The sequence below is a fragment of the Embiotoca jacksoni genome, unplaced genomic scaffold (genome assembly GCF_022577435.1).
Source record: "Embiotoca jacksoni isolate LCO1_2020_lvr unplaced genomic scaffold, fEmbJac1.0.p SCAF_3, whole genome shotgun sequence".
NCBI classification, from domain to species: domain Eukaryota; kingdom Metazoa; phylum Chordata; class Actinopteri; family Embiotocidae; genus Embiotoca; species Embiotoca jacksoni.
In genome coordinates this window covers 22,997,093-23,010,728 of record NW_027185381.1, presented here as the reverse complement: position 1 = coordinate 23,010,728, position 13,636 = coordinate 22,997,093, and the positions used below count along the sequence as shown (strand labels likewise).

The 13,636-nt window shown below is 40.1% G+C and overlaps 1 protein-coding gene across 1 annotated transcript in view; it reads left to right on the top strand.

The window, feature by feature from the left end:
- Positions 1–13,636, top strand: part of cdh13 (cadherin 13, H-cadherin (heart)) — a 314,214-nt gene that overhangs the window by 90,076 nt on the left and 210,502 nt on the right. Inside the window, exon 2 of the mRNA XM_069162896.1 lies at positions 506–626. Within this exon, the coding sequence (XP_069018997.1) occupies positions 506–626 (121 nt within the window). The remainder of the gene's footprint in view (positions 1–505; positions 627–13,636) is intronic.

The following is a 13,636-nucleotide window of genomic DNA, read 5'->3' as shown; positions in this document are numbered from 1 at the left end:
GCACACTGAAAAGTTGTTTAAATATTTTTGTAGCTCCAGTGGGAGTCACTTAAGTCAGTGTTGGTTGGGGCTGAAGACTACAAGTCTGAACATTATTTATATTTGTGGTTAATGGTTTAAGGCCACATTAGCTACCAGCAGAGCAAACTCCAGTTGTACTGTGGCCTAGAGTTCTTTGGATGCAGGAGTCACGTTTTAATACGGAAGAATGTCTGAAAAAAAAAAGTGATAACTCGGGTTTTATTGTTTTGAATTTGACTCGTCTAAAAAGAACGGTCAATTTCCAACCTAAAAATGTCATAAAACTGCAATGCAAAATCTGATAGTTATGAAACCTTTGCTAGTAGTTATTGACCCATGTTTCTGCTGTTAATGGGTTAATGAAGATTAGCTCGTTAAAATGTAAACATCTTGTCTTGATATTCTATCCTTTCCCTGTCAAGTTTATCTGCACAGGAACCATGTGTTAATGTGTGTCTATTCTGTTTTGTTTTCTGTGTTGCAGGTTGCCCATGTGGGTGGCCAAGAGGATGGAGGCCGTGAGGGCTGTGTGCCTGGCTTCCAGGTCAAAAACTACCAGGTGGCGTACAGCGGACCTTTCCAGAAAGGCCAGCCGCTTATGCAAGGTCAGTGAAAATGGACAGCAAAAACATATGCGATTAAATCCTTCTGTTCTTTGCTTCTAAGTTTGTCTCTTCTGCTCCCTCTCTTTATGTAATTTCACAGCACAAATTTGCATTGTGGTTGTACAGACACACACACACACACACACACACACACACACACACACACACACACACACACACACACACACACACACACACACACACACACACACACACACACCATCACCTTGGCGTGGAGAGTGACTTTGCTCTGCTCACCTTTATGGGCTGCTCTTTACAGTTCTCAGGGGCCACACAAGCGTCTGAAGGTGTGTGTGTGTGTGTGTGTGTGTGTGTGTGTGTGTGTGTGTGTGTGTGTGTGTGTGTGTGTGTGTGTGTGTGTCTGGGCTGTTTTGTTTTCCTATTCATTAGAATTCATGTAATTCCTGGTTATTAACACAGAATAGAACTGGTTGCTCCTTCGCACCACTATGACAGCAACAACAACAATAACAACAACATAATTTGTGTCTGCAAATGAATTATTCTCCTTGATTGGATGATATTTACAAAAGTCTGTGTTTTTCTTTTTTTGTTCTTCCCTTGAAGACAGTGCTGTGCTGCTCAGTTTATTGTGTGTGTGTGTTGTGTGCACATATGCATGTGTGTTTGCCTTGGAACTATTTTGCTCGAGCTTTTCAGTCCCAGTGCACCAGTTACCATGCTGAAGTCGAATTAGCCTCCGAGGGAACTTAGTCCCTGGTAGCCTCAGCAGCCAGTACTCTGAGTCATATTTTCCTCTGTATGCACAAACTGTGTTTGATCCCAGTGGGTTTATCTTCAAAACCTTTAAGATATCGGAGGGAGGTAATGGGGAGGTCTCAGAGTTCACGGCTGAGTTGTTATTGTCTCAGTTCCATCTCTGAAGCAGCTGTAACTCAGCCTCGTTGCTGTACCGACCAGTCAGGGTCCTCAAAGCCCCCTGCACTGCGAAACTTGGGCCACAAGTCCAATCTTATAACTCCATATTGCTGCCACAACTTATTGGGCCAGTCTGCTCCTCTGGGGCTCTCCAAGCTATGCGTATCTATGTAGCTCCACTTCGTCTCCACAGAGATCAGCGATAATGTCTGCTGGCGAGCAGTGCGCTCCTCTGGGGTTGTGAGTTATAGCTGCTGGCACATCTCTCCACACAAATCGACAAAGTGCAGGCAGCTACCAGGAGTTTTACTATGGAGCAGAGGAAGTTTGTACTCTTTTATTTGCTTAATAATTCAATCTCTTTTTCCATTCAGTTGTTGTTGTTCTTTTGTACAATATGATGAAATACAACGGAAATATGTAAATCCAAATGAAAATAATTTATAGGTTGTTAACGCAGTCTGTCATTTATGGTGGAACTTGTTTTCATTCCCCTCTCATTATTCAGCCTCTTCTTTATTTATTTCATCATCCCACTGTTCTCCACATTACGAGGCTCCACTGTTAGAATATGATTACCTGCTTCACTGACATGCACATCATGTGCCGTGTACCTACACACATTCACTTCCTTTATGGTTGGAGTGCCATGCGGTGCTTGTAGAGGTGTTCTCATACAGAACAAACTTTTTTTTGTGTGGCGCATCACCTGACAGACAGCTTTTCCAATTGAAAATACATACTTTCCTGCCTAGACAGCAAAATATGACAAATCTGAGAATTTCTCCTTCAATCTTCTTTCTTCTTTTTCAGCTTTATTGTATTTGATTTGGTCAGCCAGCGAGGCATTTTGTCATCTGGAGGCTCAGTGGTGCGTGTAGTAGGAGACAGAACTCAGTTCTGCTTTAGTGCTCTTCTCTGGGACAACAGAGTGGTTCCATTACCTTGAATATGCTCCTGTCAGCAGAAACACCTCTCGCCGTAAGGGGGTAAAGGGGGAAGAGGGGGAGGGGGGTCCCATAGATCACTGCTGCTTATGGACAGAAGTAAAGGCATGGCAATGACCACACACATACAAACATTCAGTAAAAATGTAAGTGCATCCTTATTGTGGACTTTTAAAAAGAAAAACCTGAGACATAAACTATGGATGCTTGTATGTGTTCTGTACACAAGTGATTTTCAACCTTTTTAAGTCGTGACCCCAAAGAATAACCCTCGCAACACCAGCAGCCTCGTTGGAAGACCATTGCTTTGCCCACAGAGAGAACAACAACAAAACATGTATTTAATAAGGGCGCTATCACAGTCAGCATTTCTGCTTTAGGCGTAAAGGTATAATAATACTGTAGATATAAATACAGCTGGGACTGTATCGGTATCACTACCAACTATCTTTTGGCTGCACAGTTTTCCCTCTCTTTACGCTGAACAACTCGAAGGGTTTGTTGATGTGACAGGTGTGTTTTATTTCCAAATGTCTCTCGGGTTTAACTGGTTTTGAGCTTACATGTGCAAACACTTCTGCACAAATAACAATAGATATTCCACATTGTTTTTGGCTGGGCTTGCAGAAAGAAGTGATATTTCCAATGCTTGTTGGGAGCTCAAAATACAATTGGAATTAATAATGCTGTCAGACTTTCAGGAGACCCACCTTTTGTCACCTCTTGTTGGACAGTCCTGAATTGGAATAATTATTATGGGAAGCATTTCTCCATGGTCATTCCGTGTTTTGTAGATAGCAAAACTGGCTACAGTTAAGGACGACACTGTGGTACAAACTAATGCACGCATGCTGACTGTTTCAAGTTAAAAGCCCCCTAGCATGTCATACACTGTCCTGGCTTAAACTAGATATTCACGTATTTTTTCCAAAATCATATGGCATTTGGTCGATCTCACGACCCGCAGATTAAAACCACTGCTGCAGCCTGTTTTATTATCAACTTTGCACGTAACTGCAAAACAAAATTGTTCTAGTCTGTGTTGTTTTGACCATTTTAAAAGATTGAAAGCAATTGCACAAACAACACAGTGCTTCGGCAGATACTAAAGCTGAACAGCTTGCAGTGGAAAAATAGGCCCTTAATGAAAATATGTGAAACATAGAAAACTACAAAGGAAACAAATAAGGGGCTTGATCTCAGCATTCAGCTGTCCAAAAAAGATGAGTATTTGCTTTCTACTCTATGCTCATGGTAGTGACTGCTCTTTAATCATTAGATGGACCAATGTTAACTTTATAACAGTAGTCAAAGCAAATTAACAGTGTGCTGAGCGTGTGTCTATTCTGTGCAATGTTTGTGCGCTTTTGTGTGTGTGATTTCTACGTTAAATGCAAAGCCATTTGTTTGCACATAATTGAATGGGCTCACCAAAATGTGTTTTAGTCTTCGAGAGAGCGTTGATGCTGTTCGCACCTCCTCACTATCTATTTCTGTTCAATCTGAACAAACTGTCTGCTGAGTGTGAGTGGTGTTCACACAGAATGCCAGAGGCTGCGGCCAGGCCCGGTGACACATGCAGATTTATGTAAATTCTGCTCAGCCCTGTGCCACCTGCTGTAGACCTCCCTATGTAATTACCAGTGGAGGGGCGGTCTATTGGTGAGAGATACCTGTTGGTGCAGATCCAGGTTCAAGGACATCCATTTCAGCAAATGGCCGTATCTGTGAAACAAATGCAGACACATACAGTGTGCTAAGAGTCACTCTTTCTCCGTCTTTCCCAGTCATGGTGGCCGTGCTGGGTTTGTTTTTTCTGTCACTCCATCACTACTAGTTTATCAATTCCTCTCTCTAGCTCTTGGCTGTTTTGCCAGTCTCCATTGAGTCTACCTTTCCTCTTACTCAGCGGATCATTAAAATAAATGCACGTGGAGGTTTAAATATATAAGCAAATGGAAATGCAAAGATCATGCCTGGCAGAAGAGAACACGTCTCTCTCTTTCTTGCCTCGTAACTTCTGAATACTCATAATTTCAAACGCTCTAAATGTAAAGACCAATTCTTTAGATATATTTCGATTTTTAGATATATGACATAAAATGCACAGCCTTCAGGATGAATACTGTGTTCTCCTCCAACCTCTCTAAATTATGTGTCGCGTCAATGTTGTCATCATTCAGTGAAACCAGAGGGAAACCATTTTCTGCTTCTGTTTTTTTATTCCTAAACAGATCAAGTTTTTTGTCAAAATCAATTTCATCTAAATATTCAAAAGCACAAACTATGATTTGAAGCAAAAATCTGCACATCTGCTTTGCTAGACTGAATTAACCTCACGCTGCTTTACAGCCCACAGCTCAATTTAAAAACCATTCTGAAAAGAAGAAATTAATTTGAGCCTGGAACCTGCGTTTTTAGCTAAGAGTTGAATTTATTCAGATGTGAGAGAAGTTTGACTCGAGGGCGAGGGATACCATCTTTGCTGAATAACTAATAAAATTAATTATTGTACTAATACATATGGAGTTGCTATTCTCAATGGAGTTGTTTCTTTATCCGCTCTAAATACTATAATACATAATATGATAATACAAGGCTTTTTCTGTTTCACTGCAACAGCAACCACCTCCATGATTAAAGAGGAAACATTCTGTAGATACACACAAACCACCAAACTGTTTTCTAAATTTGAATGTGGATGCCACCTTCATTCATTTTAACAACAACAACAAAAAAAAGCCATATTTCTTTCACTGTTCCAAATACCAAACAATGTCTCCACGGGGTTGAGACTCATTAGGTGAATGACATTTACTGAAGCATAAATTAGGTTCTCAGTTCTGAACTTTGATAGTTCTTTCTCTCAGCGGGTTCTGCCACGATGTAGAGAAATAGAGCAATGAGACATATTGATTTTTTGATTGTGTTGTAGCTCACCTTAGTTTTGCAAGCTTGTTTTGTTTCCCGCCTCGTCGCCGCCCTCTCAGAGATGGCAGTAAAAGTTGGTGCAGTTTGCCGTCACCAACTTGGCAGGCTGTCGGTAATAATGGCACTTCATAGAATCAGGGATGTTACTCATCAAATACTGGACTTCTTCTTGAACATTTATAGCCAAGAGGTTTTTTTTTACAAGAGACCATCATAAAAAAAGACATTGCATTCTGTTAATTTATGTAAACCTCGGGGGAAATAGTTTGGGAAGCTATCCGGCATACCACATTGACAGCTGATAAAATGTGAAAAAGAAATGAGGGGAGCCACCTTATCTGTTCCCTACACAGCCAGACTATGGCTCTGCACATCCTTTCTACAGTCCCACCCCCAAACATGATTACACCTAAAAACATGGCAGCCTTCAGCATTCTCTATACCATCCCTCACCCTCCTTAATTAAGCATTGCTTAAGACTTGACTTAAAAGATTACCTTAAGGAGATGGTCTTCTCCAGACTTGGCATTGCTTACAGTAAACCTTCCACTTCATGTTCAGCAGCAATCTGTGGACATGGCGCTCTCCTGGCTGGCATAGGGCCCGAGGCATATTAACTGCATTGAGCTCTAAAGATCTTTTTGCTGGCACGATTCTTGTCTCTTCCCTGTATTCCCTCCAACTTTATCACTGAAGCAATTTAAAAGTACTTGAATTCTGATACAGCCTAGTGGTTTTAGATAAATTGAACAAATAGAACAGCTCTCGCATCTGTTTTATTTTTGCTTCTCTGCTGCTCGGCTCCACTTTCTAAGTTTAGATGACAAAGTTTTCTGTCCTTCCTCCTTAGAGCCCACAATAAGGGATTTGTTGAGCTGCAAACACACACACACACACACACACACACACACACACACACACACACACACACACACACACACAAAGACATATTCATCTTTCATCAAATAGTCCATCATACTGTATATGAAGGATGACTTTTGTGATTTATTTCTGCTTTAAAGGTTGCTTACTTTCTCAGCGACTGTTCATTCATTGTATCTGTTCAATCAGGACAGGGCTGTCGTCTATTCCCTTTTCTATTCAGTACATTGCTCACTGCCTAATGTCATACAAAGCAGCACATTTTTTGAAACTTTTGCAAAGTAACTGTGTGCCTAATTATCTGACTACTGTTTTTTTGGGGGGGCCACAGGCCTAGTTTGGCCCTCACCTTCTTCTTTTTTTTGGCCCACCACGGCGTTTGGCAATCTCATGCTTTTTCTCCTTGTTCTTAAATGCTGAAATCCTAACTGCACTGACTAGGAACTGTCAAATTTGTGGAGCTAAAAAGTACATTATGTGAGTGAAGAGCATTGTGTTGTTAAGCTTCCCTATTAAATCTCATTAGTCTAAGTCTTATCTACAAAACACTCCAATATTCTCTCCCTGCTGCTAATTCTCATGTGCTGTTAGTGTCCTACATCACTGACTTAGAGCCGCCAGTCAAGATGAAAGATCGAGACAGTGACACACTGACAAGAGAACATTTAGTCCAAATTAACAAGACGACTGTTTTAATGTCTGCAAAACAAGAAATGTGCTAAAATGCAGAATAAACAATAGTGTTTGCATTATACTGAAATTTTATTTCAGGTTTAGAATGTCAATGTTCTTTCAAATATATTCAACCTTAATGAAATGTATTTTCACATAACATAAACATTTATATTTGGCCCATGAAGCTCCATCCAGATATATTTGTGGCCCTTCAATGGCAAGAATTTTGGCACCTCTGCTTTAGACAAACAACCATGAAATATTTTCCAGTAAAAAAAAAAAAAAATCATATTTCAAATATGCATTTATTATAATTCCTAATGCGGCTGTGTTTCATGGCCCTTCGCCAGATGTTTTTATCTTTTGGTTTGTGCACAAGTAAAGCAAAACAAAAACAAATGATCAAGGAGATTCAAGGGGATGAAGTAAGGCTATAAGCAATCTACCTCCACCGTGATTTAAAAGAGCTGTGTCACACACATTGTTGCTCTACTTACTAATTTTGGCAATGTAACCTGCCCCACACCACCAATGCCTCCCCGAGCACCCACCCACCGTCCACCTATTCTGTCACCCCGAGACTGTGGATGCATGGATTGATGTTCGTACTCACTTCGCTCTGCATGGCAGAGTGCATATCCGGATCATGCCACTCTCACGCCTGTAATGGCGTAGCATTAATCACCCTCCGTAGCCGCGGTTACCGGGACCTGCAGCTTCGTTTCCGGTGTATTTTTAATTTGACCATAAATCAAGGTGCGCTTTTGACAAATGACTGTAATTACAGGAAAGGCCATTACTAGTGCGGGTATGCAAGTGTCTATGTGTGTACCAGTCTGCGAGTGTGTGGGTGGGAGTCTCTAAATACGATATGTTTGTGAATCTGAGGATTGTATGTACAGTGTGCACCACCGGGGCCTGGGTATTTGTTTCTAACAGGTGACACTGTGTGTGAGAAGTGAATCAAGGTAAAGAGAGAATCCATACGAGTCCCTTGTGGACATATCTGACCCACGGCACATCACAAATCATCGGTGACAAAAGAAAACACCATGAGACTTATGGACTTCACTTTACCTCGTATGTGGGTATGTGGCCCTTAACCATAAGGTTTACTGTGATGTCATGCAGCAAAACTTATGAATTATTTACACACATACGGGTATATTTATATATCTTTAAGTACAGACTGATTCTAAAATATGTGTTATAAAACTTTGTTCAAATCCACTGATAAATGTATATCAGGAAAATGCAAAACAAAGGTGATTGATTTTTTTTTTAACATACTCGTGGAAATTATGGCTTTGGAATTCCAAATATATATCAATATGTTGGCCAGAAGCTTCTCTTTAACTTCTGGCTGATGATAACTTGAGTCTTAATGTACTAGTTCATTGTTAACATTGCTAAAAAAAAAAGTGCCAAAAAGGGTCAGAAAATCATATAATTACGTAATATTTTCTTCCAAACTGCTTATTGACCCCTTTACTAATTTGTATTAATCAGCTTTGTACATACACATCAGTTTCCCCCCAAATACCATTGTATGGGGCAGTTAACCTCCAGATCACCTCTACATCAATACTTGCTTGTTTTGTTTAAAATTTTCTAATCACTGAATGCTTCTTGTTCATGTTTCTTGCTCCATTAGGCTGAATGAAAACGATGGCTAAAAACCTGCTTTACTGACTTTTCCTGTTAACCTTCACTAACTGAGGGGCAGAAACCGGCTGTGAACATTACATTGACTAACTTGTTAGCAAACAGCTCCCTAATTACACATCCAAGCAGATAAAGCAACATTAAAGGTAATTTGAAGAAACGTTTGTGGATCCCTGATGGATGATAAATCCAATATTTAATCTCCTTTTAGCATTTTGGTGTCTGCCAACTCCTGAGGGAAATATGTGGCACTTAAGCAGCTTTATACTCCACGTTGTTTGCTGGATAGCTGCTAACTTGGTTTCCTTTTTGCTGGACATTTACTCTGTGTTTTTAGTACTTCTTCTCTACAAATGCTGTGGTCAAAAATGAAACAGTAACAAAAAAGTACAGGGCAGTAAGAGTAAAAAAAAAAGAAGCAGGGTAGCTGTGGATGAAGGAAAACCAAAACAATAAGCTCAAAGATGCTAAGACAATGCATGCTGAGGGGAACTGCAGTCAGCGTGACCCCTTTCACATACACCAGGCTATTTTTCCTCTCATTAAATTGGCAGTTGCCTGTCAATACCCTGCAGTCAAGCATAAAGCACCCCATCAGATCACATTTGAGCTATGTGCTGTCAGTCTAACTAGTTGAACTACATTAAGCGACTTTATTGATGCTAAAATGCATTTTATGTGATTATTCTTAGAGTATAAAATTTCATGTGTGACATTCAGATTGATATCTTACCTATCTGTCAGAACACCTTCTGCTAGCTGCAAACAGGCACCTCGGTGCCTCTGGCACACAAACTGGCATCAGCAGCCCTGAGAGGCCGCCTGTAGAGGCTGCAATCACGGGGTATCGGGGCAAAGGGACAGCGGTGCCAAGACCCCATCTGCAATAATGATGTAACTGGCAACCAATTGATATACAGGACTACAGCTGCCTCTCTCTCTCTGCTCTGTCTGCCCTCTGCCTCTTTCACTTTCTCTTTCCTCCTCACACCCCTGAAGATCACTCCTGCTTCCGTCCTACTCCTGTGTTGATGCTGCCTAACCTACTTAACAGGGAAATTTACATTTCTGATGCAAATTGCTTCACATCTTCTGCTACGTCTAACAAACATCATTCACAGCACTCCTGGAATGAAAAATAAACCCCACATGTTTAATTCAATGCAGGCTGTTCACTAAGAGGCTGTTCATCAATTAGTAACATCATGTTTTTAATTGCAGCTTTGAAGGAATTTAGGGGGCAGGTTTTAGCAGGCAAATATAAACTGTCAAGATTAATATTACATTCTTCTGACCAGATGTTGGCACATCTTAATTCAAAAAGGAAGCGATGGCCTAAAATGATCAGAGACCGCAGTCAGTCAGAGCTGTTTGCACCAGCTGGGATTCTGCTTGGGAACATCTTGGAGGTTTGTTGTTTAAAATAGGAGCTTCTTTTGAAGAAACGCTTTCCTAACTGATGTTTTTTTTGGGTAATTTTATGATCATGCATTTCCTCTGGGTGGGGAGTATGAAAAACTGTGGAAACAAAATAATAACTCTCAAATTGCAAACACCAAAAGGCTCTTTTTATTTATTTTTTATTTACAAACAGACACATATGATCATTGGATTTCTGTCCTGAAAGAACAGACAACCCTGTGCAATGCAAAAATGTCCTTGGACAGTTTGGTAGATTTATGAATGATAGTCAGTAGATATGAAAGTACAGTTTCCTGCAAACACAAATGATGCAGTGCAGGATGTAAAGTATAACACGCCACAAGCCTGTGCTAGCCATTGTTAAGAGGAGTTTTTCCCCCCTAGCTTATGTGGGAATTGTTGAATTGTTGGGTTTCTCTGTATAATATTGTACAGTTCTGCTGTAAGGACTTTAAATATGTTAAGTGCCATGAAATAACCTGTGTTGTGATTTGGCGCTATATAAATAAAATTGAATTGAATTGAATTGTTCTGCACACTTTACATTTAAGACATTATTTCATTTAAGTGTCCCTTCTTAAAGGCAAAGTCCTTCATTCATGCTTCACAGTCAGAGCTGCTTGTACCATCTGAGTAGAAACATCCAATCATATTTAGATATAAACAGCAGCTCCCACAGCGTGACTCACGATTACTCTTTCTGTAAAGAGAAGAACCTTATTTGCCAATTCTAACAGTTTATTAAAGTGTCTCTGACTAAACCAGCGACAGGAGTTGTCAGTTTGCCTGCTAGCAATCAAATCAGCTTTGCTCCACTGCAGTCGAACTGCCATTGATTCCTTAAGTGTATGCATGATTCAAGAGTCCACCATATTTGAACCCTGTTGTAGAGGATACCTGATACTATCTTGTGATTGCACAGTTTTCTCTTTTTAAAATATTTGACACACAGCTCCAAAGCCTGTGAAGAAGCAAAAGACAGAAAGCCGAATAACCACCAATGCTTCAGACAGGTCTGGTATGCTGATACGTCTATCTACAGGCAGCTGTAAGTCATAGGAGTTTGTATGCCTCTACCTCTGGTACTTTGGGTATTTGCAACATTCCCACAGAATATATTATAGACTATATTTCCTTCACACTGTTTAAGGGGATGTTTTATGTCCTGTTGAAATGACTTTATGCACAGCTTCTCTTCATTATAAGATGAAAAACCGCATTTTGAGTTCTTAAAATTGTATTGATTTCCAAATGAAACATGCTGTTTAGTTTTTTTTTTTTAACCATAATAAATGTATAGCATTTTTTTCAGAGCTATGTTCTTTATTGAGTTGGCGTTTTGTGTTGGACATGGATTCTGTGCTGTCCCATAAATTCTTTAGCTTTCTATATTGGTCCGAAGAGGATATGGCCAGTCTGTACTTTTGGAGGGAATTCAACTTTTGTGCTGCACTCTTGGGAACTTAAATTTACCTCTGGTTTTATCCTGGTAAACTGTTTTCCCAGGTATGAGGAGATAAATGTGGGCCACCTCAGCTTCACTGCCGTCTTTAGACACAGCAAACACGTGGGAACTGGTTCTAGGTTCCTTTTCTGTAAGCATTGGCACAAACAAATTCATGATTAAATTCAGTGAAAGCTTTTCTGTCCACGACCTTGAAAAAGGTATCCAAACAGAAAATGAAAGAAAAAGGGGAGCATGTAACAAAGGTGAAAATGAACTGGGGTTTGATTCTTTGGTGAACATCCATACATGTCAGCAACTGAAAGCCTCAAAAATAATATTTAAACATAATGCAATGGTTAATTTCAGAACAAAAGTACTAGGTTTGCTATGTTCTAGCTCTGTATTTACAAGCTCTGCTGTTGGTATTGAATCTGTTTGTGTGTGTGTGTGTGTGTGTGAGACACATTGCAATTATAAAACCGTGTGTGCGTGGTGTCATGCGGTTGTTTCTTCCACTGCAATGTTTAGCTGTCTTGCCTTTAAACATGGGTATTGTCAGTAGCAGCTGCAAAGGACAGCCATCAAACGAGCCACACATTTCTCTTCCCATCACTCTCACAAACAAACCATCCGCACAAATATCTGCTCCTCATTATTTTATAACCTCCTCTCCATGCATTCTTTGTATACTTCATTTCTATGCACTACATAAAGTATTACTCTGATTATCAGGAGAAAAGTTCCATTTTGGCAACGAGACATAGGCAGCTGTGTTTTGTGTTATTTTGGAATACCTGTTATTTCATGATAAGTTCACAAACATTTGCATTCAACCAATCCCTGAGTTTTAAGTTTTCAAAAAAGAATCCAGGTGTCAGTCACAATTTAAACGGATGTCTAGACTACTTAAATTTCCATGCTCCATCTTTGGGTCCAACCTAAAACGAACTGTCTAATATCCTCTTTCAAAAGTTAAAGTGAGCCTACGAGACTCCTTTCTTCTTCTTGCTGCTTGTATACCTGTGGGTGTAAACACAAATAGTGTATCTGATGACACATTTTGTCAATATCCTGTGTTTCCTGTGTTAGGTGCTTGTATTTTTACTTTATCTATTCTTGCTCTACCAGCAGCGGTGTTTGTATTGGAAGTGATATAAATTTTGAAGATAGACTTTCAAACTGCCAAACAAAATCTGCCTATTTTTTTTTTTATTGTTTTTCATTTATGACACAGATGGTAAATCAATGTTACTGTGGTTTTCAGTGACTTTTTAAATTGCTGAAGAATTCATTTTCTTGTGTTTACAGTGTTTCAGTTTTTCCTTAGCTGTCATTGTGTTTTGTACTCTGATACAGAAAACGATTAGATACAGAAAACGATTAGATGTTTTCCACAACAGCAAACAGTTTCCTCGTCTCTCTCCGTCCTTCCATCTTGCTTTTTGTCTTTCTTCTCTTCTCTGAGCACTGATTTTGTTTCTTCATTTTTAAGATATTCCTTTCAAAGGGCATGACGTATTATCTGCTCCACTGAGAAGTCTAAATACAGGCACTTGATGGGCATACCAAAAATAACAATTAAAAAAAAAACTCAAAACAACTTCTTAAAATGCAATGACTGTGTGCAGGAGCTGTAATGTGTGTGTGTGTGTGTGTGTGTGTGTGTGTGTGTGTGTGTGTGTGTGTGTGTGTGTGTGTGTGTGTGTGTGTGTGTGTCCGTGTCCGTGTCCAGATACAGAACATAACGTCAAAAAAGCATCGCTCGCACCCTTAAATCCTCCACAGTATACTTTTGACTGCACCAACAAAAGCAGCACCTCCACAACACCGTCAACTAGACGTTTTAAATGACCTGTGCACTCGCTTAAAAGATAATGATGGCGGCTGTCATAGCAGTGACAGAATTACTTTCAGAATTATTGTCAAAAGTTTTGTTCAAACCCGCATGCTACTTTCTCGTCTTTGGCTCTTGGCCTAGAGCCCAGCATGGGTTCTCTTGAGTGGCCAGGAAAAGTGCTGAGTAACTTGGCCGGAGCCTCGGGGGCTCAACCTGGGTGTTACTGACTTCCTGAAAGCCTATCGATCTGCCTGAATGCTTGAATACGTTGCTGGATGTCGACCTGTGTGAAATTATGCTTGCT